This window comes from Condylostylus longicornis, unplaced genomic scaffold (assembly GCF_029603195.1).
Source record: "Condylostylus longicornis isolate FDR11 unplaced genomic scaffold, ASM2960319v2 ptg000048l, whole genome shotgun sequence".
NCBI lineage: Eukaryota > Metazoa > Arthropoda > Insecta > Diptera > Dolichopodidae > Condylostylus > Condylostylus longicornis.
Window position 1 is genome coordinate 21,185,113 of NW_026578017.1, and position 21,155 is coordinate 21,206,267.

At 25.2% G+C, this 21,155-nt stretch overlaps 6 protein-coding genes and 1 long non-coding RNA gene across 8 annotated transcripts in view; 5 read left to right on the forward strand and 2 right to left on the reverse strand.

The window, feature by feature from the left end:
- Positions 1–1,445: 1,445 nt before the first annotated feature.
- On the reverse strand, positions 1,446–4,792 carry LOC129610956 (probable peroxisomal acyl-coenzyme A oxidase 1). Of its 2 annotated transcripts, none has more exons than XM_055523803.1 (9): positions 4,630–4,792; positions 4,246–4,486; positions 3,893–4,043; positions 3,508–3,827; positions 2,960–3,365; positions 2,387–2,890; positions 2,224–2,329; positions 1,987–2,139; positions 1,446–1,932 (listed from the first exon to the last, which is right to left on the reverse strand). In XM_055523803.1, the coding sequence occupies exons 2-9, from the start codon at positions 4,367–4,369 to the stop codon at positions 1,672–1,674; spliced, it is 2,025 nt and encodes a 674-aa protein (XP_055379778.1). In that variant the 5' UTR covers positions 4,370–4,486; positions 4,630–4,792; the 3' UTR covers positions 1,446–1,671. The 2 variants fall into 2 exon arrangements, with proteins under 2 accessions (XP_055379778.1, XP_055379777.1); XM_055523802.1 differs by having other exon boundaries at positions 4,246–4,504.
- Positions 4,793–5,046: 254 nt separating this feature from the next.
- LOC129611026 (peptidyl-alpha-hydroxyglycine alpha-amidating lyase 1) lies at positions 5,047–9,077 on the forward strand. The gene is made up of 8 exons (XM_055523932.1): positions 5,047–5,450; positions 5,686–5,857; positions 5,958–6,198; positions 6,274–6,569; positions 6,625–6,831; positions 6,896–7,360; positions 8,345–8,398; positions 8,459–9,077. The coding sequence occupies exons 1-8, from the start codon at positions 5,379–5,381 to the stop codon at positions 8,593–8,595; spliced, it is 1,644 nt and encodes a 547-aa protein (XP_055379907.1). The 5' UTR covers positions 5,047–5,378; the 3' UTR covers positions 8,596–9,077.
- Positions 9,078–9,303: 226 nt separating this feature from the next.
- Positions 9,304–11,107, reverse strand: LOC129611166 (methyltransferase-like protein 25B). The gene is made up of 5 exons (XM_055524143.1): positions 10,932–11,107; positions 10,689–10,877; positions 10,377–10,633; positions 9,583–10,325; positions 9,304–9,449 (listed from the first exon to the last, which is right to left on the reverse strand). The coding sequence occupies exons 1-5, from the start codon at positions 11,022–11,024 to the stop codon at positions 9,367–9,369; spliced, it is 1,365 nt and encodes a 454-aa protein (XP_055380118.1). The 5' UTR covers positions 11,025–11,107; the 3' UTR covers positions 9,304–9,366.
- Positions 11,108–12,449: 1,342 nt separating this feature from the next.
- LOC129611063 (p53 and DNA damage-regulated protein 1) lies at positions 12,450–14,354 on the forward strand. The gene is made up of 3 exons (XM_055523986.1): positions 12,450–12,580; positions 13,751–14,043; positions 14,105–14,354. The coding sequence occupies exons 2-3, from the start codon at positions 13,809–13,811 to the stop codon at positions 14,272–14,274; spliced, it is 405 nt and encodes a 134-aa protein (XP_055379961.1). The 5' UTR covers positions 12,450–12,580; positions 13,751–13,808; the 3' UTR covers positions 14,275–14,354.
- On the forward strand, positions 12,471–13,801 carry LOC129611061 (G patch domain and ankyrin repeat-containing protein 1 homolog). The gene has a single exon (XM_055523985.1). It carries the CDS (start codon positions 12,610–12,612, stop codon positions 13,654–13,656), a length of 1,047 nt encoding a protein of 348 aa, XP_055379960.1. The 5' UTR covers positions 12,471–12,609; the 3' UTR covers positions 13,657–13,801.
- An 807-nt stretch (positions 14,355–15,161) lies between the features above and the next one.
- Positions 15,162–17,927, forward strand: LOC129611152 (putative uncharacterized protein DDB_G0282133). Its single transcript, XM_055524121.1, has 3 exons — positions 15,162–15,365; positions 16,057–16,737; positions 17,165–17,927. The coding sequence occupies exons 1-3, from the start codon at positions 15,353–15,355 to the stop codon at positions 17,803–17,805; spliced, it is 1,335 nt and encodes a 444-aa protein (XP_055380096.1). The 5' UTR covers positions 15,162–15,352; the 3' UTR covers positions 17,806–17,927.
- A 1,490-nt stretch (positions 17,928–19,417) lies between these two features.
- The window catches only part of LOC129611189 (uncharacterized), an 89,458-nt gene continuing 87,720 nt past the window's right edge, over positions 19,418–21,155 (forward strand). Inside the window, exon 1 of the long non-coding RNA XR_008697142.1 lies at positions 19,418–19,699. This is a non-coding gene — a long non-coding RNA (uncharacterized LOC129611189). The remainder of the gene's footprint in view (positions 19,700–21,155) is intronic.

The following is a 21,155-nucleotide window of genomic DNA, read 5'->3' on the forward strand; positions in this document are numbered from 1 at the left end:
AGTAAAAAATCGAATATATATGACATATGTACATGCATAATAAATTCGTTTTTTACTAATTAACACCTTTAGTAAAATTTAGTTTATCCATATATATAGATTTAGTATATGAAAAGTGTGTAAGAAAAAGTAATCTAGGGTATGAACAAATAATAATTATGTATGAATTTTTTTTTACTATGTATGTATGCACAAATTTCATTTTTTAGCGTATATAAGCTAATATATAAAATTATTTTATTAAAATTTTTGAAATTATATTTGGAATATAGGAAATTAAAACTGTTATATGCACATGTGCAATATTAATTTGGGGTTTTATTTTTATATTGAATATTTTCAATATTTAATACAAAAATAAAACCACAAATATTTATTAAATTATATTTATTAAATCAATATTGCTAAAAAATTAAAATTCTATTATTTTCTAAAATTCTAAAAGCAAAATTTTAAATTAAATAATAAATCTGTAAAAAAAAAATTAAATTTTTTATTTTAATAATTAATAAATACTCATTAAACTTTAAAAATAATTTTTTTTTAAATTAATTATGTACATTTAATATATTTGTGGCTTAAAACATGATTGAAAAATAATGATAGTGATCAAGATTTCGAAAAAACTAAGTAGGATTCTTTATTAACAAAAATGCAATTGAAAATCTTATTAAAAGTAAAGTAAATAAATTACTAGTATTAAGTACAGTATTTATATTCAATAATAACAATTTTTAATTTAAGTTACAAGTATAGAAAAATCTTAAAAAATTTACTATTTTAATAATTAAATTTAAAAAGTTCTTAAATTAAATTATTAATTTTTTTTTTCAGGTGTTTCAGAAATATTGGTTGTCTTTTGAACGGATAGAAAATCAAGAGAGCTATCCGTCGACAGTAGGGAATTAATGACTGTCATGGAATTGCTCTCTTTATGGACTATTCGAAAAACAACATAATTATCAAGTGTGAAAAAATACTCGTAGAATTCTAGTTGTATTTATTCTATAATCGTAATAAATGGTATAAAATTTATTACATATTTTAAGATTTTAATAATAAAATTTTCAACAACAAATTTTTAGTGAGTTTCTTTTTTAATTTGAAAATAAATTTTATTAATTTTTTTCTAATTGTAATTTCAAAGTGAATATGGTGTGGATTTGTAGGAATAGTATAAATTTTGTTTCAGTTGATAAAAATAAATGGTTATTAAAGGTTAAAAAGTTTGGAAGAAGAGAAGTGACTTGTTTAAAGGATCAAAATTACGAAATTTCCAAGAAATGTAGCATCTTTTGAAAAATCAGATGTTATATTGTGGATACCCGATTAGTTGGTTACAATCTTACCAATATTTACAGACAGCACATAATATGAATTCAACAATAATTTTAAAAAATAAAATCAAACACATTTAACTCATTTATAAATGTATAAAAAATGTATATTTGTGTGTATATTAGATAAATGCATAACAATAATAATTTGTACATATATAAATTATAGAATAATATGTACATAATATATTTATAAAAAATGTATAAAAAATTTCTAACACCACCTAACAATAAATTCATTAGCAAGAGACTCAAGGTAATGTAAAGTAATTTGAGTTTCCTTCCCTTTTTTTATTATTATTTTTGTTTTTTATGAATATGTAGTATATCAATACTAAAGATTAGATTTTAAAAATGGCTTTAAATGAAGATGAAATGATCTGTTAACTGGTTCCTTATTTAACGGACTCTTTTTTGCTTCCATAAATATTCTTTCGTAAACATTACCATCATATGCCCCAAGGGCTGAATTCAAGAGTCCATCATGTATGTCAAAGCCGTCAACAATACCAACGGCATTTCGACGAATTTTTTTTAATAAATTTTCCAGTCTTGTGTGTAAGTCATCAATTTGTTTGCCATTTACCGATACAAACTGTAATAAAAGAAATTTTTTAAGTAATTTTTAAATATAATAGAATTAATATACCCTCATTATGTCTCCAAGATAAGCTAAAAACTCTGTAATAGCATATAATTCCATCAATTGCTCAAAAACAATTCCTAGTTCTGAAGAAACTGAGTTGATAATATCTTGTATTGCAAGATAAGATGTTTGTAAGATATAAGTTCTTCCAAAAAGCTGATAATATAAATAGAATTATTATTCTTAAAAATTCCATTTAAATATATACATATATATGTATGTATATGTATATAGATTTACCTCCGCAATTTGAGTAAGCTCTATACCACTCAAATTATTTGCTTCCTCAGTTGTGGACCCCAGTTTCTTTCGCCTGTTTAAACGAGTATAGGCTAAGCGAACTCTCCTGAAAATATTTCACAAAATGAAATATATAATCGAATTACACAATTCTTTAGTTTACTGTGTAGTTGTACACTGAAAAGCTCTTATTATGCTGGCAACAGAACCATCCAACTTAATAGGTGGATTGTTGACAAAAACCCCCATATAGGCAATAATTGAGTCCAATTTTCTTCTCATATAAATTGTAGGCCATGACTTTATTAGATATCTAGCAGTTTGCAAATACATTACCGTATTCTCACCTTCATAAGTGCAAGCAGCTGTTGCAAATCCGTAAAGATTAGGAAAATTTGAAGAATTCATATAACCATGACCTCCACAAGCAAGTCTAAGGATTTCTACCCCTTTAGCAGTTTCAGATGAATAGATTGCCTTCATACAACAAGATAACGCATGTAATTCAGGAAGTCGTTTTAAATTTCCAGAATTTAATTCGTCTCTTACTGAACTGAACAAATCATAAATAGAATTGGCAGTAACTTTAAAAATTATAGTTTTGGCTATTTGTGGAAATATTTTTAGTTGCTGTGTTACATGTTCCATAATCTTCGGTTCGGGAGAACTAATTTAATAAAAGAAAAATATTGTTAAAGGTTTTCAATTCAAATGTATGATTTTAATTTTAATGTACTTTGTATTTATGGGACTTTGCCTTCTGACACATGAATATCTAGTGGCTATTGTTACAGCTCTTGCCAAAATATTTGTGCTATCTTGCAAAATTATTACTCGAACAAATTGCATAGTACCATAGGTTAATACAGACGAAGATTTCCTCTCAAACTTGCCACAAGGTAAAACTTGTGCATTTCGCATTAGCATATTCTTTCTTGGTATTCTGACATTCTTAAGACCTAAATATCCATTGTTTGTCGCATTCATATATAATTTACTACCAATTTCTCCAACTTCTATTCCTTTTAATGGCATATGGGTTTCTAAATCTCTGAGTTGAACTATGAAAGGATGTATACCATATTCTTTGCCATTTATATGTAATTGGGCCATTACAATAGCAAAATTAGCTGTATGCCCCACTAAAATAGATGCGTTTAGTTAATATATAAGGTATAAGTATGTATTTAAACGTTTTTAAAACATCTCTTATGTGTGTTTAAATTTATATATATTCATGTGAAATTATAAATTCAATATTTGCAATTTTATATTTTTACTTACATCCTCCTGGCCACCATTTATAGGAAGTTAACTTTGGTGAATTTAAAATAAATTCCTCCGTTTTAGAATCATAATCCGCTATAGTTTCTAATCCTCTAAGAAACGTACCATGACCTAATTCAGTTTGAGCATAAGTACCAACTATTTGAAACTTGATTGCTTTTTCTAACCATTCATTTTGCTGTTCTTCTGTAGCTTGCCCAAAGATCGTTGGTACGAACATACTATAATGTAATCCTAAAGGATTATGATCTGGTAACAAGGAAGATCCAATAAGCGAACCAAACATTGAACGGAAAGTAAAAATTAAATCCCACGTCCTTCAAATAAAATATAAATAGGTGAAATTTAATATTTTTTTTAATCTTTTTTAAGTTTTTCTTACATTTCGGGGTTGTCTTTATTAAAAGAAAGTTGCTGCAATTTTTTTACTATTTTAGTAACTTTTTCAACACTATTTTCATATACATCTTTGTGAGAAAGATATGAAGATGGAATAGTGTTTACCAAATCTGGATCACTGAAAAAATGTGAATCTATAAAGAAAATAAAAAAAAAAATATTTTCCAATCTTTAGATAGCATATTGCATTTAATAAAATAAAGCTATTTTTAAAATAATTTTGTTTATAGCACATAACTCTATAATCAAAATTTAGCTGTGATTGTTTGCAAATTTTTGCAACATCATCTTAATAAGATAAAGGCAATTAAAATTCAAAAGCACGTAGGTACCTACCTCTTAATCGCTTATCATTTAATTTTTCTTTTCCACCATTCCACCATATTGCCATTTCTTCTATGTTGAATGAACATTGTTTTCTTTCAATTTCCAAATCAGGATTTATTTTTAGGTTTTCCATAATTTCTTTTTAACTATTTATTGAATTTTTTTTATTTTTCAAATTTATAAGCAGGTAATTTAAGTTGAATTGGTGAAAATAATATTTTGTGTATTGAGAAGGATCAGTGATTACAAACTGAAATTGTAAACAAGACTAAAATAAAATTTTTTTATGGCTCGAGATACTCGTATTATTAATAAAAGTAAAGATTAATAAAATTAATGATAACAACTTTCTGACACTTTCAAAATAAACAATTTATTTTGGAGGAAAGAAACCTTTCTTGGCAATTTACAAAAAATTTAATTGTTAACTATAGTTTAGCTTATAAAATGATATTATTATCATGTATGCGTATATGATATTATTTTTATTTTTACGAATAAAATAACATTAAAAAGAAATTATTAATAAATATTAATATTAATTTTTTTTTTCAGTCGCCCGATAGGCAACATAATAAACAACAACACTACCTAATTTTTGATAAAAACTGAGAATTGACACTTGACAGTATAATAATTTCAGTCTGCAAAGAAAAAACTCTACCCAGGTTTTAATTAATAAACTCTCAAATTAGAAAACTGTCAAAACGTTTACAAGTTTTTCTATTTCTTTTCTTCTTTCAATAAATAGTTTTATGCTTGCAGGATTAAGTTTTCTATCTTTCTTTAACTACAACAGGTGCACGAGCATCTCTTGAGTTCTTTGAAAATTCTTAAGAATAGTGATTTTAAACGAAAGCAAAATTGTTATTTGTTTATTTTAACTTTTATACGTTTCAGATTTTGGTAAAAATTAAAAAACGGATTATTTTAGTTCTGATAAAACTTCTAATAAAATATAAAAGATTTATATTAGCTTTATGAGCAATATTTGGTATGGCCTAAAAATTATATCGAATTTAATATAGCAGGATTATTGGAAATATATGTAAATGCTAAGATAACTAAAGCATTATAAGCATCCAAGGCACGTCATAAAATTTACGCACGCAAAACATAAAAAGGATTAGTTTTTATTGAAAATGTTTTGGTCAGACACGACCTTTTTTATATCTTTATTACTGGTAATTTTGCCACAAAGTAAATCTAGTGAGGTAAGATTGAAATGAAAACGTAAATATTGATTTTTAATAGAAAATTAAATATGTACATATAAAAAACTAATTAAATATGTACATTCAAAATGATCAAACATTTTAGAATTGTTCCATATGAACAAATTTTTCATGAAAATATATATATGTATATATATGTAATATATATGAACAAATCTTTTAAATAGTGTTAAATTGTATTGTGGCTTCATATCTAAATAAACTTTTTTTCTAGAATTTTGAAAAACTTCAGAACTATTTCCCATATTCAAGTGGAGATGAAATTGCAAGTAAAAGTTTTCAACAAGTAATGCAAGGAAGTAGCAGTTCTGGAATGAGAATTAAAGAACCAAAGTTTAAATCAGATCCAATTGATGTAAAGACTGAATTAGAAAAATTAAACACATGTATGTATAAATATTTATTTTAATTTAAATAACAGTAGTTTTAATATAGAATTTTTAATTAAAATATTTATGTTAATATTTATTTTAATAAAATTCGCAGCACATACTTTTCAACCAGACTGGCCGATTAAGCAAAAAGTTTTAGGTTCAGTTTCTGCAGTAACATTTGATAAGGCGGGTAATGTGATTGTATTCCATCGTGTTGATAGAATATGGAATGAAGCTACTTTTAATATGTCCAATTATTTTATGCAACAAAGTTTGGGAGCAATTTCAGGAAATACTGTGGTAGCATTTCACAAAAAAACTGGAAAAGTATTATATGAATGGGGGAAAAATTTGTAATTGTTTGAATATAATTTTTGGTTTTCATATATGTATGTATGTACTAAACAATTTTATATCGTTCCTTTTAGATTTTATATGCCACATGGTTTAACAATTGATAGCGAAGATAACGTTTGGGTAACAGATGTTGCTTTACATCAAGTAATGAAATTCGGTCCAAAAGGCTCTAACAATAAACCACAATTGATTTTGGGTACTTCCATGAAACCAGGACACGGTAGAAATCAGTTCTGTAAACCAACATCGGTTGCAGTTTTACCGGACGGTGATTTTTTTGTGGCTGACGGATATTGTAATGCACGAATTATTAAATTTTCCAAATCTGGCGAACCTATTCTCACTTGGGGTCACCATACTTTTGCAGGTTGTATTTTCATGTAGATTCTCAATGTATGTTTTAATTTTGGAAATTGTTTTAGGACAAGCGTATGAAAATGCACCAGTAAATTTTTTTGCAATACCTCATGCATTAACTTTAGCTCCAGATTTAGGGCTCATTTGTGTAGCAGATAGAGAAAATGGTCGAGTTCAGTGTTTCAATACTAATAATTGTTCAATACATTCTCAATATCACAGCGAAATAATAGGAGATCGTTTATTTAGTGTTGCTTATGCCCCTGTTGCAGGTAAAAAATTTTACGATATCAAATAATGCCGTTTTATAATGTGATACGGTACTTTTATTTTCAGGTGGACAGCTTTATGTAGTAAACGGTCCCAACGGTATCTCTGGAAGTCAAGTAAATGGATTTATTATAGATATGAAAACTACAAACGTTATTGAAAAATTTGTGCCACAAAACATTGACTTTAGAAATCCACATGATATTGCTGTTACTGCTGATGGTTCGGATATATATATAGCAGAGTTGGATCCGAAACGTGTTTTAAAATTTTCAAGTAAAAAACTAATTAAAACTACAACTACTATGTCATCTGCGAAACCAACGGCAACAATAATAACAGACCCAAATCTAAATGAAGTTAATAAATTCCGGAACATAACCGTTGAGAGTGCAGAATCAATTACTAATAGCATATTATCGACGCGAGCTCAACCCGGTTCTACAGCATTATTTTTGATCGTCTTAGTTTTGATGTTTGGCCTAACCACGTTTGGTATTATAGTGCTTATATCAAAACGACAAAAGCGAGGTATACTGACAATAGGTTCAAACCCATCTAGTGACTTAGAATATAGCAAATTGGTGTCTAGAAGTAATATTTCTGATGAATGTTAAAACCCACGCACATACTATTTTGATATGCAATTTATAGTTTTTAAGTTTTGAACGCAATCAATTAATTTTAAATTTATATTTTTAATATTTAATTTTAGTTAATGATCTTGTATGATTATATGCTTCGTTTAATCTCAATAATATTTTTTGATATTGTGATTTTTATTGTACTTATTTTAATTTTTGCAATCATTATGCATATTATTTTATTTTTTTAATTTAGATAAGAATATTTTACTATTATTTTTACTATTATTTTATAAGTAAGTTAAGAAATTGAATATTTTTTTAATTATTTTATAAAGCATAAAATATTAATTTGTAGTTACCTATATTAAATTTAGTTCTTTATCACTAAATTGTTTGTATTTTTATTTTTTTTTATTTTTACTGTTTGCAAGGGAATGCTTCTAAAAATATATATAATAGAGAAGAAAAGTTTTCTATTTGACAAGTGTAAAATTTCAGAAGAATTAGAAAATCTTTAATTCTGAAATTCTTAATAAAATTTTGAATTGAAAATGCATTATTTAAAAACGAAATTGATTGTCTACTGATAAATTTAACATGGCTTATATTTAATAATCAAGAATTTTAGAAGACTTGATTTAAATGCTTTAATTAATGCCAATTCTTGTTAATGTCTAATATGCTTACATAGATATATTAGGCATTAGTTCTAAAATTGTCTTACTAAATTTTTTAATTTAAAGAGTTTTGTAGCTTTTTTATAATTTTTTTTTCTTATTGTAAATAGTTTCATTTTAAATTTGCCAAGAATACTATTACTTACGTTAGTGTGTCTTTGGAAAAAAAAAATTTTTTATACAAAAAGCTGACTTAATTTAAAAAAATTAAAACTGAGATTAAATGCAAATTAAAGATTTTTTTTTCTAAGGTTGCAGTTTATTTGGAAAACGTAATCGTAGACATGCATGGGATTTTCCAGCAGGTTTTACTTTTTGAAGCCTATTAAAAGTCTTCTGTTTTAAAAACTTTTATATTATTGTAGGAGAAAAACCTTTCAAACTTGGGAATTTGATTAACAATGATCGTAACAAGCGTGGTTTTGAAAAACTAAATCAAAATGCCAGTGATGAAGAAATTGATGCTTCCACGAATATGTTAACAAGCGCACAATTCGCTTAAATGTAATAATTAGGTATTGGGATGTAACAAAATTATAAATGGAAAAAATCGTAATCAATGGTAAATATTGATACGAAGCGAAACTCAATATGACAATGTCATGCAAAACAGCATTTTAAACAAGTATAAAAATTAAAATATGAAACACAAAATTGAAAATACATCTTTGGAAGACACAGGTTCAACTTATGTGATATAATTAATCAAATTGCTGTAGTATGAATTTCAAACTATACTTCTATAAATATAAAAGAAACTTGTAAATAAGCATGGTAAGTTATGCAAAGCTTAAATAAACCATCTATCTTTTATAAAAAAAAACATCCTAATTGAAATTGTTTTTCGAAATCAAAGTAAATGCGATTTTTAAAGTATATGCGTTATACTGGTATTATTATGTATCAGTATAATGTCAATCAGTATACGTGTGTATAAATATAATTAATATTAATAATTTTAAAAATGGTGTTTCATATTTTAATACTGAAAATATAATGGAGTGAATAAAATTTCCTATTTGTAAAATAAATTTAATTAAATATTGCCAACAATTTTACTTTTGTAAATACTATAGATAAACATATATACATAATTATAAGAAAAATATTTTAAAATATACTATAACAATTATTTCTATTTTGTTATATAATTAATTTTAAGTTTTATTTTAAAATAATCAAAATTAAATTTCATATCTTCCTTTTTTTGTATTCTTCCCTAAAATAAAAACTAAAATATAAAAAACATAAGTACATCTAATGTTTTGTTTTCTTAATTAATTTTTGTCGCAAATGTAATATGATTTCTTGGGGATATTCGAGGATTGAAAATCGGTTCAATGTTTACTTCACAACCTTGAAAAAAGTAAAATAAAGATATACAAATATATATAAATATATATATATATATATAGGGTTGTAGTATATATATTTATATATATAAATAAATATATGTAAATAAATGAAATAAATAAAATACAATATGTACCATTTTCAATTAAGTGCAGAACCCTATCATATAATATTATACTTTCTAAAAGTGGTGCGAAAAGCAACCTAAGTGTGTAAAAGATAACAACGTTTTTCCATTGGCTCAAATTTTCATTTACTTCATCTATATCAATATATTTGTTTATATCAATTCCTGTATTTTTTGTTGCAATTTCGCAGTATGTAAGGAAATCCAAATCAGTAGTATGTTTAACATTTCTTAATGCTATATGCTTTTTATTAGGATAAATTCGTGTTATTATTTGTTCTATTATGGCTCTGTATGTATGAACTTTTAGTTCATTATAACTTCCACTTCTTAAACGATCCACGTACATTTCTATAGCATGACAAGCAATTTCTCTAGATTCATATGACAGAGTAGAGAGGTTAGCTATTTCATATTTTAAGAATGAGCTAAGTGGATATCCAACATTTTCACTGCTCCTGCTTTGAGTTAATTTCATGTAACAACAACCAATCAAATTTAAAAATTTTGCTGCTTTACATTTCAAAAACATATTAATCAAAACTGCAGCTAAGTCACCACAAGGGTGTAATCCAACAATTCCAAATTTAAAGCTTTCCGTTTCAGTAATCCTAAACGCATTAAGAATTTCTTCTTTAAATATTTCAGGTGTAACAGAGTTCGTTAATGTCATTGTTATGTGCTTCGGAGTATCGACTTTTTTCAAATCAGAATTGTTATGCAAGAACTCTTCAAAATTTTTGTCTAAAATTCTTAAAACAAAATAACATAAATTAATGTTTCTATTAATTTGTTAAAAATACCTAGCATTTTCGTTTAAAGTGGACTGCATTTCTATGCAGCATACACGTAAATTAAATCTGTAATATAAAATTCTAGCAAAATGGCCAAGTCCGGCCCCAAAATCAACTACGAATTCCGCGCCAGTTTTGTTAGCTGTATATTTTGTTATTTCAGACATATAAATTATCTCATGCCGTTTTTTTAATTTCACATTTTTTTCAAATTTGTTCTTTATATTTTTTTGGGAAAAAATTTCTTGTCTCTCTTTTTGTAAACTCTAGAAAGATTTAGAATTTATTCATGCTTTTCAATTTCAAATTTAAAATACCTACCTCTTTTGGGGGTTTTCTATTAAGTGCAAGTTTTTGAAAAATTACTTTCAACGACAAAATGGAAAGTGGCCACACTACGGTGAATTTAACGTTTTCTTCCAATAACTCACATAATTTTTCAGGTTCTACTTTTTCAATACTTTTCCAAGAGTTGGGAAGTTTTTCCCAATGTCTATCTACAAAAAAATCCTACAATTTATAATAATAATTATATTATTTTCTAAATTAAATAAGGAAATTTACCAAAACATAAGAGTTGATAAGCCATTCGTATTTTCTTACAATCTCCAAAGAAGAAGTTAAGATTGATTTAATATAATCTTCTTTGATTATCATTATAATACCTTTCTATTATTTTAACTTATTTTATTCACCTTATATTATTGAAATATAAGTTTAAGTTATTAAGCAGCATTTATTAAAATGAGGAGCCTTTATGTATATAAATAAAGCAATATAACTCAAGATATTGTAAAAGAACACATGATTCTGACAGCCGGTATAAACATAAGGAAAATTTTTTTTTTGGCAGTTATTTTGTGTAATTGAAAATTATATTGTGTTACCCAGCATTTACACATACAAGTTACTTGCAAGCAAGTTTGTATAATATTAATTGTCAATTAGTTTTCCCAAATGTCAAATTACTTGCTATAATGACGTAGGCGTTTAGCAAGTTAATTTATGAAAATGTCTTTGAGAAGAAAACAACTAGCAATATATATAATTGTTTATAAATTTTAGAAACCATAAGTTTGCTAAGTTTAATTTTTTCAAAACAAAATTCAAAAATTTTAAATTAAAAAAAAAAAAAAAAACAAAACAACAAATTTTTTTTTGTGAATTTCTCAATATGTCAAATTACTTGCTCAAATTACTGGCAGCAAAATTTTCTTGCAAGTTGAACTGCAAGTGAACAAGCAAGTAGAAATATTTCAATGTGTTAGTAAAATTTTTGTATGTATTGCAACTTTCTTGCAAGTAACTTGTACGTGTAAATGCTGGGTTATGTAGGAAAGGAGCACTAATAAACTTTTACGCTACACTAGTTCGGCTTTTCTCTCATTTCGAATTTTTCAAAACTTTTATATATATTTTTCGTAACAATTCTCAAAATCAAAATTTAAAACTTTTATTTAACATTAAAAAAAATAATAAAATTTTTTGTACAAATTCTAAAAATTTTAAATTAAAACCCTTTTGTTTTTTGCTTTATTTTGAAAATATTTTTGGAATTCGTTTGAAAAACCGTTTGACATATTAAACTAAAAATATAATCAGCAAACTAAAATATATGTACTTCAAACTTTGAGAATATTGTAACAAAACATTTATAGCTTTAAACTGAAAACTGTAAATTGAGAAAGTCTTTTAATTTTTTACTGAAAAAATAAACAGAGTGACCCTTTCAAAAATCTTTTTAAAAATGAATTGAACAAAAGTTTACGAGTTTAGCGTAACTTAGCATTACGAAGAAGTAAATAACCATTTATTGATATTACACCAACTTGTTTGCCAATAACTTAAAATTTGTTATATTTAATTTATACTTTTTATAAATTCGTAAAAAATACTAATTTCCACCAAGTTCAGCCGGACGTGTAAACAATCAACCAATTTCTTGGTAAAATAAATGTTTGTAAACTCTACCTTAAATATAATGACACATGACAAATATTAGAATACTAAGTTTCCGAATATGCATATATATATATATATATATGTGATATCTTGACATTAGAAAAAAGCAATCAGTATATCTGTCAGTCGTGATGTATATTTAGATATTAAAATTCATATAAATAACATAATACGTAATGTCATTTTGAGTTTTATATTTTTTATTAAATTGAAGTATATCACATAATTATTTAATTTTCATAATCTAAAAGGTTTGTTTTATTGAAAAAACAAAATTTAAATGAATTGTAGTGATCCCAAATATATTGAAAAATGTCAATATTGGAACGCGGTGACAAATACATGCTTTCCTTTTAAACGATTCTTAAGATCATCAGAATTGAGCGAATCTTTAAATAATTTACCATCCGAAGCAAAAGTTGAAATTCCATCAAAATTATCGGGAAGCGAAATAAAAGAATTTTATGAAAATGTAGTCAAAAACCCCGTTTCAAACAAAAATTCTAAAGATAGACTATTAAAAGAAGAAGCTTCCCATGAAGTTGGTGAAAAAAATGGAAGTGTTGCTAAAATAGAATTTGATAAAACAAGATTTTTTCGTGCAGCAACATACAATGACTTAAAAACTTTGCGGTCCTTTATTTATAAGGATGATTCAATAAATAGCACAGATCAATATGGGTGGTCGGCTTTAATGATGGCATCTTGTGAAAACTCGATTGACGCTGTTAAGTTTTTATTATTTCAAGGAGCAAACAAATACATTTGCGATGGGAAGGGTAATACAGCCCTTGATTTGTCAAAACGAAAAGGTTATAGCACTATTGTAAATTTACTAACCACTTATAAAAATAAAGACAATAATCAATTAAAAAAAGAGCTAAAAAATAGCAAATACAGTAAAACATTTAAATATTTTTGCTCAATTTGCAATGAAAATTTTAATGTAAGAAGCAAGAAAGAGCACGAAACATCAACAATTCATTTATTTAATACTAAAAATGATAAAAAGAGTTTTTTAAGGTATTCCACAATACCTAATAATAATAGGGGTTTAAAAATGATGGTTAAACAAGGATGGGATCGAGAAAGTGGTCTCGGGCCAAAGCGAAATGGAAATTTGTTTCCAATTAAAACCGTTATACGAAAACCTAGATCGGGTCTCGGAATTGAACAAGATTCTGCAAAAATTACACATTTTAAACCATATGATTTGAATGCAATTAAGTATAAACCAATGTTAAAATCAAAATCACGAAATGATATAAAAAGAGAACGGAAAAGAAATAAAAAAATGGAACGAAGATTAAGGAATGAACTTTCCTGAGGAGTTGCAGTTCAAAATTTATATATCAAAATCATACTGAAATAATCAAATTTCCATTATTTCCTTAATATTGGTTAATTCTTTTTAATTTCAGAGTTTTTCTGTGATAAGTTAATATTTACATCTTAATCGACAAAAATTTGAAGTACAAAATGAGCAAAACAAATAACGAAAAAATTATTGAGATTTTAATTGAAACAGAAAAAGTTGCTGATAAAATAATGGTTATCAAACAAGAAATAATATCATTAGATAAACGAAGGCAAGAAAATAGGGAAGCAATTCGAGAAATAGGAAAATCAGAAAATGATAAAAAAGTTTGGATAACAGTTGGCTCATTGTTAATAAAAATGGAAAAATTAAAAGCCTTAGAATTACTAAAAAAAGGTCCAATAAAATATTTTTTATCTATAAAAACAATAAAAAACATTTTTTTTATTATTTTTAGATCAAAATGAAATTGAAATAGAAATCAATAAATTAAGATCTGAACAAAAAATCTTAGTCAATCAGCATAGAGATTTAGAGCATTCGTCGCCATTTAGTGGTTCAAATTTAAAACCTCTGAGCGCTAAAGAAATCTCAGCGTTAAAAACAAATTTACCTTTATTGTCTTAATAATGTTACTCTGATATTTGTTACATTATTTGGAAATTAAAGCAAGCCAACATTATCAAGTAAACGTATTATTGAGAAAACTAAAACAAACATTGGTTTTATTTAATCCATAAAACAATTACTAATTTAAAAAAATTGAATTCAATTTTTTTAAAATAATGCGTTTCACTACGTTTAAAATTTTTTGTATCAATCTAAGACCAAAGAATTTCCTTTGGAAATTTCATAAACCTCTTGCTGAAAAAAAGTACATATTATTTGAACTATTCAAAAGTGCCTACTTATGCTCGCTCAATTTAGGTATTTGTTACTTATTGGAAAAAAATCTGATGTTTAGTTGAAGTCTAACTCAGATAAAACCTCAGATAAACGATTAATATCAGATTTTTAAAAATAACATGACGGAAAATAAATTTTTAAAAAAGTTTTGGCACGATCAGCTGATTTTTGTTTTAATTTTTGTGGCTGTCTATAGATTAAAAGTATTGTCGTCAAAAGTTTGACGTTAAATTATAAATTAAATTTGATGTGCAAATGCTCATCAGATTTTATCGTAGATTAGATTAGCTTACATAAAATATATTGCATACAAAACAATTAAATAAATATAAGAAAACAATTGCATAAAAAATTGGCTATATACTGTAAACACTATTTTTTATAACCAATGGGAAAAATTTGTAAAATTCGATGTCAAAAAAGTAACAAATTTACTACATTTTTTATACATGAATCAGCACTGTTAAGAAATATTATTTAAAAAATGGAGCAGAAAGAGAAAAGTATAAAACTTTATTTCAATTCTTTTTGTTACTGTTCTTTGAGGACAGTTCATGTTAAATTGAATCAAGGGTTTTTGTCAATTTGGAATATTTAGTTGTCAATGTCAAATCAAACTGCGAGGGAAGTAACAGTAATTATTAGCTATTTTGTTATTAATTAAAGTAACTAAAATATTTAATTCTAAAATTGAATTTACGCAAAGGCAAATGCTTTAATCTTGCTTTAAGCTTTTTGACAGTTGTTGATAAAAACAGAACATATTCATTAACTTTACTAAAATAAACACGTACTGGATATGGACCCAAAAGGTAAATAACAAAGTATACCTAGTTAAGTGTTTTTGATTCAAGCAGCTACATATTTAATAACGAAAAGGAGGATCACATTAAATGATTCATAAATCATCAGTTTCTTATCAGTTTGCTACATAAAGAAAACGATATTGTAAACGAGCTTGAGTAATTTTTCCGATTTAATTATTGAAACTTGATAATTAAAAATATTTTCAAGAACCCAAATTTACAATTCAGTGAATACTAGTTCAATTTGTTAAACGAATTATCGAAGAATAATTTTTGTAGATACAAATGTAATTATAAGAATTGGAAAACGGGATTGTTTATAAACAAATATGGTACAAAGTAGGTAACAAATACCTACTCGCATAAAAGTTGGAATGTCCCATATAACACTTACCCAAATGAAAGTTGAAATCTAAAGACTAAAATTAGAAAAATTTTGTAAAAATCCAAAAATGAATTGTGCTGAATATTTTAAGTACAGTATTTAATATCGGAAGATTTTTATTCCTTTTAAGTTGTGAAACATTATGTGGTAAATAACTACTTAATATTTTATTATTCGTTGTTACTTAATATTTTAAGTACATACCTATATTTTTCATAAAATTAAGATTACTTATTGTTTGACATAAAATTACTAAATTTTTTTGTACATAATATGTAGATAGGTACTTAAATATTGTTAATTTTATTTTAGATGAATTGCAAAACCATTCAGAACCTAAAAGTCATGGAAAAAAATGGAGTTTTTCCAAAGAAGACATGGATTATGCTTTGGAGCATCTTAGATCTGGTAAAAGTATACGTCAAACATCCCGTATCACAAACGTGCCTTATGCTACTGTACGAAGGTATTGGCTAAAGCAAAAGGGATATGAAATATCTCGCAGAAATTTACAATCACAAACATCGGCTTCGTCAAGTTCAACTTCAAACATCAAAAGTATTTTAAAAAAAAACAATGACTCTTCACCAAATAAAGTGAAATCGGATAATGAAGAATATAAAACATTTACTGAAGAACAAGAAATGGAATTGGCTTCTTTATTTAATGGAAAAAATGGTACGGATTGTCGTAAAATTGCATATGAAATGGCAGTACAATGGAATGTTTCATTGCATAAGATCTGGAGTAACGAAGAAATGGCTAATATTGAATGGATCGCAAATTTTCGTAAACGACTGCCAGATTTATTAGAAAAACAATATAAAAATAATCAAATTTATCATAAGTTATCAAAAGAAAATCTTTCAACACATGATAATGATAATAGTTTACCAAAGACGACGGATACGTTGAATTCATGTCAATTTACTATGTCTACAAATTCAGTCAGAAGGAATTCTGGATCTAGTGATGAATTAGACTCATTCGGAAGTAATTAAGTATTTATTAATTACATTTTGTAAATAGATCAGCATTTTTATTATTTCATTTATACAATTTCATTTAAAAACTGAACTTTTTATTACACCATTGTTTCTGCAAATTTCTGTTATTCTTTTATTAATTAATTGTATTTCTTTGAAACTCGATTGAATGAATAGAAATCTAAAAATTATATGCTTAACTATATATTTCGTAGAGGGCTACTTTTTAAACATTTTAACTTTTATGTAATATTCTTTATTTCGAACAGAATTAAGGTGTAAGTAATTAAGCTTAATAATTAAATTAGAAAAAAATTCTATCCTTAAAACCAACAACGTATTATTATAACACTACCACAGAACTAAATTAACTTTATAATAAATTTATTGTTTCATTAAAATAAATTAATTCTTTAATAAATTTTATATTTTAGATGAATCTTCCAGTTCAAATCATGAATTAGACGTAAAAATTGAACCGAATGAATACCAGTTTAATAGAAAGCAGAGTAGCACAACTGCTTGGGGGAAAAAAATATCAAGTAACTCATCTCTAAATAAAAGAGAAAAAAGTAATGTGAACTTTTTTAATGCGAATAATTCAGAAGATATAAAATTGTTTTCATCGGACCGGAATAATGAAAATAATTCAAATATAGCTATAAATGAAAAGAATAATTCTACGCTTACAGAACATGATCTTTTATTTTCCGGCAGAGATAATCAGAGTCATTTTGTTAATTCCAATTTGCAGCAAACATATCAACCGCAAGAAAGTTTTGAAGAAATTGGTACTTCATTTTTACGTTTTAACAATACAAACAATCATTTAAATCAAGAAGATCGAACCAATGAACCTGGTGACAGTAACATCTCAGAAAGACCAAAACAGACCGATGTCCATATGGATCAAAATTTTTCGAATTTTCTTAGCAATTCAAAGGGGGTTTCTAAACAAAATATGGATGCTGATGAATTATTTTTATTATCACTTTTGCCTGCACTTAAAAAAATTCCTGAAAAAGATAAAATAAAAGCTAGAATCAAGTTGCTGGAAGTTATGGATCAGTTTTAAAATTTGAATATTGTTTTATAATAATTATATTATTAATAGAATATAAAATAAATATCTCCTGATATATGTACTGGCATTTTCCGTTTTATGGGAAAATTAATTTCATTAAGATTTTAAAAATATATTTTTGTCTGATATACATTTTTATGTATTATAGGATCCAAAATAAAGTTTTTGTAAATTTTAATTTTTGATTCATGTTTATTTATTATAGAGACTAGTTATGCGTTGCATTATATGTAAATAATTTATTATGTACACATATATTAAAGCAGAATAGGGTTATAAGACTTTATTAAGTTCAACTTGGAGTACAATTGTACAAACCGTAAGTGACATGATATGGCCACTGTTTTTTTCATCATTCTTTTCAATTTAAATGATGTCCAGAAAGTGTAAATTTATTTACTAAAGGAATTTAGAAGATGTATTTTGAAAGTTTGAGAATATATTTTTTAAATTTACACACAACACTTGACTATATGAAAGCTCTAATTACCATGAAAACTTTGGAATTCATCTAAAAGTAAGTTATTTTATTATTGTGATACTTATTTATTTTAATATGCAAAAGTACTGTAACATAAACATCACATTTATTCATTTTTGTGCGTGTATGAGTTATTAGGTTGATTTAAAGTAGGTGTCTAAATAATGAAAAATACTAGTTATATTATAGTATTTTATACTTAATATAGTATGTTTTTTTAAAAACAAAAAAAAGGCATAGTTTGTATAAAAAATACATACTTATTTCTCTCCCAGAAGTTTAGCTTTTTTTTTGTTTTGTATGCACCTGAAATTAGAAATAAAAAATTGCAAGAGACTCACGAGATTCAAAACATAAGTACATAGGAATGTAACATTTATAATTTTTCTCAATATAAACATACAACTAAAATTAGTTGTATGAAAAACCATTGATTGTGTAAGTAAAAGACTATACAAGCACAAAAACAACAAAATCGTTTAAAAAGCGCAATATTAAGGAGAAAAAACAACTTTTTTTTTCTATGTAAAATAATTTAATGTTATATTTTTTATTTATAGGTATACATACATTACATACTTAAAAATTTATATATAAGAGCTCTTATATATAACAGAATATAAAAATCTCCAATGTGACTGTATTAATAACAATAAGAAAGAAAAAAACGGAATAAAAGTATAAAGATTTGATTTCATGCGAAAAAAAAGAGTGACGTGAAGGCCATTAAAATGTAAGTTGAGCTAAAGTTGAGCCTCCCTCAACGCGATTTCTTTTCTTTCTTGCAAATAAAAAGGGAAATTAAAGAATTTTACATTTTATATTTTAATTGAAATATGGAAAAAATAACAAATACAAAAACTAAATTATAAAATATTAAACGTGTTATTCAAATAAAATAAAAATACATAAATATTATTGAAATTTCTTTTAAACAAGTACCTAAATGTTCCAGTTTTAAATTGTAGTTATACACGTATATATGTATGTTTGTACATGATATACGTATTATATTTATACATAGTATGTTCATATGTGTTTATATTATCAAGTGTTTATGTTTGTCATTTATTTAAAAACAAGAATATTATAATATATTTTGAAAAAATCAATATATTTGTGCATAAAATAAGTTTATATGAACAAAATTATTATATAAATAATATTATGTATATACATAGTATACATTTACTAACAGTAAGAATATATATGTATGTTTGTAAGTAATATGTATTGTGATTTGGTGAACCTAACCTAGTACAATATAAATTTAAAAAACATTAAATCGAAAATATTTCTGTTTATCAGCGTTATGTTTATACGTAAATATATGTGTGCGTGTATTAAATAAAAAATCACATTTTGATAACAAATTCAATTTCACCAGATAAGGAAAACAAGAAGGTAGTAAAAAATAAAAGAAAAAAAGTTCTGGTATTAAAATTTTTTTATAAAATTATTAAAAATCCAAAAGTAAAATAAAGTATGCAATATTGAAATTCTGTTGTTATTTTTATATGTATATGTACATTAGTACATATTCTGTAATAATGTATATAATAAATGTATGATTGTATATGAGGATGCATGTTCATATTTTTAAAATAAAATTTTATTAAATATGTAATTTTAAAATCAGTAATTAATCAAATATAATATTTAAATAATTTATTCTTTATAATTTTTTTGATAATTACTATAAGTTCAATAAGACCTACATGTAAGAGTCACTATGTTTATATGCAAACAAGCATATAAACATAATATGCATAACGTTTATAAAATTTGTTGTAACTGTGGAAATTAGCCAAAACCCGATATCAGGAAATTTTGTAAATCACGATAAGGTAAATATCGGGTTTTGAAACTTCGTAACGTTGATTAGTTAGAATTATCGGGTTATGGTTTCAAAAACTTTTTAATATTTTTATTTCTTAATTTGCTAATGGAGTGCTGGAAAAGCAAAGATTAGCTCTTAACCATTTCTTTTTTTATCACTAACTCAAGTTGGCCAAAAAATGTTATATTGGATTTTGGCAAATTTTTACAATAAATAATAATTGTAGTGTTTTTTATATTAAATAATATAATATTAAAATAAATATTACACACGGCCCACAATGGCATACCTAAAATAAAATTTAATGATTTGAATCAAAATTTTGATATAACAGATATTTCTGAATTGAACTATGGATGTACGTCATTTGACATATAGAAATTTCATTCCTGCTCTTAACTATTCTTTGATATACTTAGTTGTAGTTTCTAATAGGAAATTTATTTTCATTAAAACTGCTGTATAAAACTGTACTCAGTTGTTTAAAAACTAAAAAATTAACATAACCAACCGCTCCAACCATGCTCTCTACAGTTTTTTTGAGACATACAGTTTTTTTTTTTAATTACGAACTACCAAAATTTGTTTTGTCCTTCTAAATTTAATGTCAAAAGTGAAATTATTTTGGAAAAAAGGGATAAAAATATATTAGAGCTTTGACGAATTGTTGTGTTTTGTAGAAATTTGTAAGTAAATTATGTTTATTATTTTTGCTGGTTCTTCTTCATGTTCTTTATAATAGTACTTTTTTACTCTTCACAACTCAACATTTTCGTTTATGTATATCATATGAATTTGTGCAGTCTGTTCCTGCCTACGCTTAAAAATAATGCTTGCCTGCTTTGATGTGTAGTATGTATTAATAAAAAGTGTCGGTTACATATTGTAAAGTGTCAGAACAGAAATTAGAAAATAAATTTTTAAAATTTAAGTATTTGACTATTTTTATTAAGTATTTTTAAATTTATAATTGCATAATAATTTAAAAACATATAAAATTTATATTAACATTAAAGAGAG

Coding starts and splice junctions, on each gene's coding strand:
- LOC129610956 (XM_055523803.1), bottom strand. CDS start 4,369: ATGGAAAACCTAAAAATAAATCCTGATTTGGAAATTGAAAGAAAACAA. Junction 3,366..3,507: donor TAAATGGTGGCCAGGAGGAT/GTAAGTAAAAAT, acceptor CATCTATTTTAG/TGGGGCATACAGCTAATTTT. Junction 2,891..2,959: donor CAAAGTCCCATAAATACAAA/GTACATTAAAAT, acceptor TTATTAAATTAG/TTCTCCCGAACCGAAGATTA.
- LOC129611026 (XM_055523932.1), top strand. CDS start 5,379: ATGTTTTGGTCAGACACGACCTTTTTTATATCTTTATTACTGGTAATT. Junction 5,858..5,957: donor ATTAGAAAAATTAAACACAT/GTATGTATAAAT, acceptor TAAAATTCGCAG/CACATACTTTTCAACCAGAC. Junction 6,832..6,895: donor TGCTTATGCCCCTGTTGCAG/GTAAAAAATTTT, acceptor TTTTATTTTCAG/GTGGACAGCTTTATGTAGTA.
- LOC129611166 (XM_055524143.1), bottom strand. CDS start 11,024: ATGATAATCAAAGAAGATTATATTAAATCAATCTTAACTTCTTCTTTG. Junction 10,878..10,931: donor TTATCAACTCTTATGTTTTG/GTAAATTTCCTT, acceptor TATAAATTGTAG/GATTTTTTTGTAGATAGACA. Junction 10,634..10,688: donor ATAGAAAACCCCCAAAAGAG/GTAGGTATTTTA, acceptor AAATCTTTCTAG/AGTTTACAAAAAGAGAGACA.
- LOC129611061 (XM_055523985.1), top strand. CDS start 12,610: ATGAATTGTAGTGATCCCAAATATATTGAAAAATGTCAATATTGGAAC.
- LOC129611063 (XM_055523986.1), top strand. CDS start 13,809: ATGAGCAAAACAAATAACGAAAAAATTATTGAGATTTTAATTGAAACA. Junction 14,044..14,104: donor CTTAGAATTACTAAAAAAAG/GTCCAATAAAAT, acceptor TATTATTTTTAG/ATCAAAATGAAATTGAAATA.
- LOC129611152 (XM_055524121.1), top strand. Junction 16,738..17,164: donor TGAATTAGACTCATTCGGAA/GTAATTAAGTAT, acceptor TTTATATTTTAG/ATGAATCTTCCAGTTCAAAT.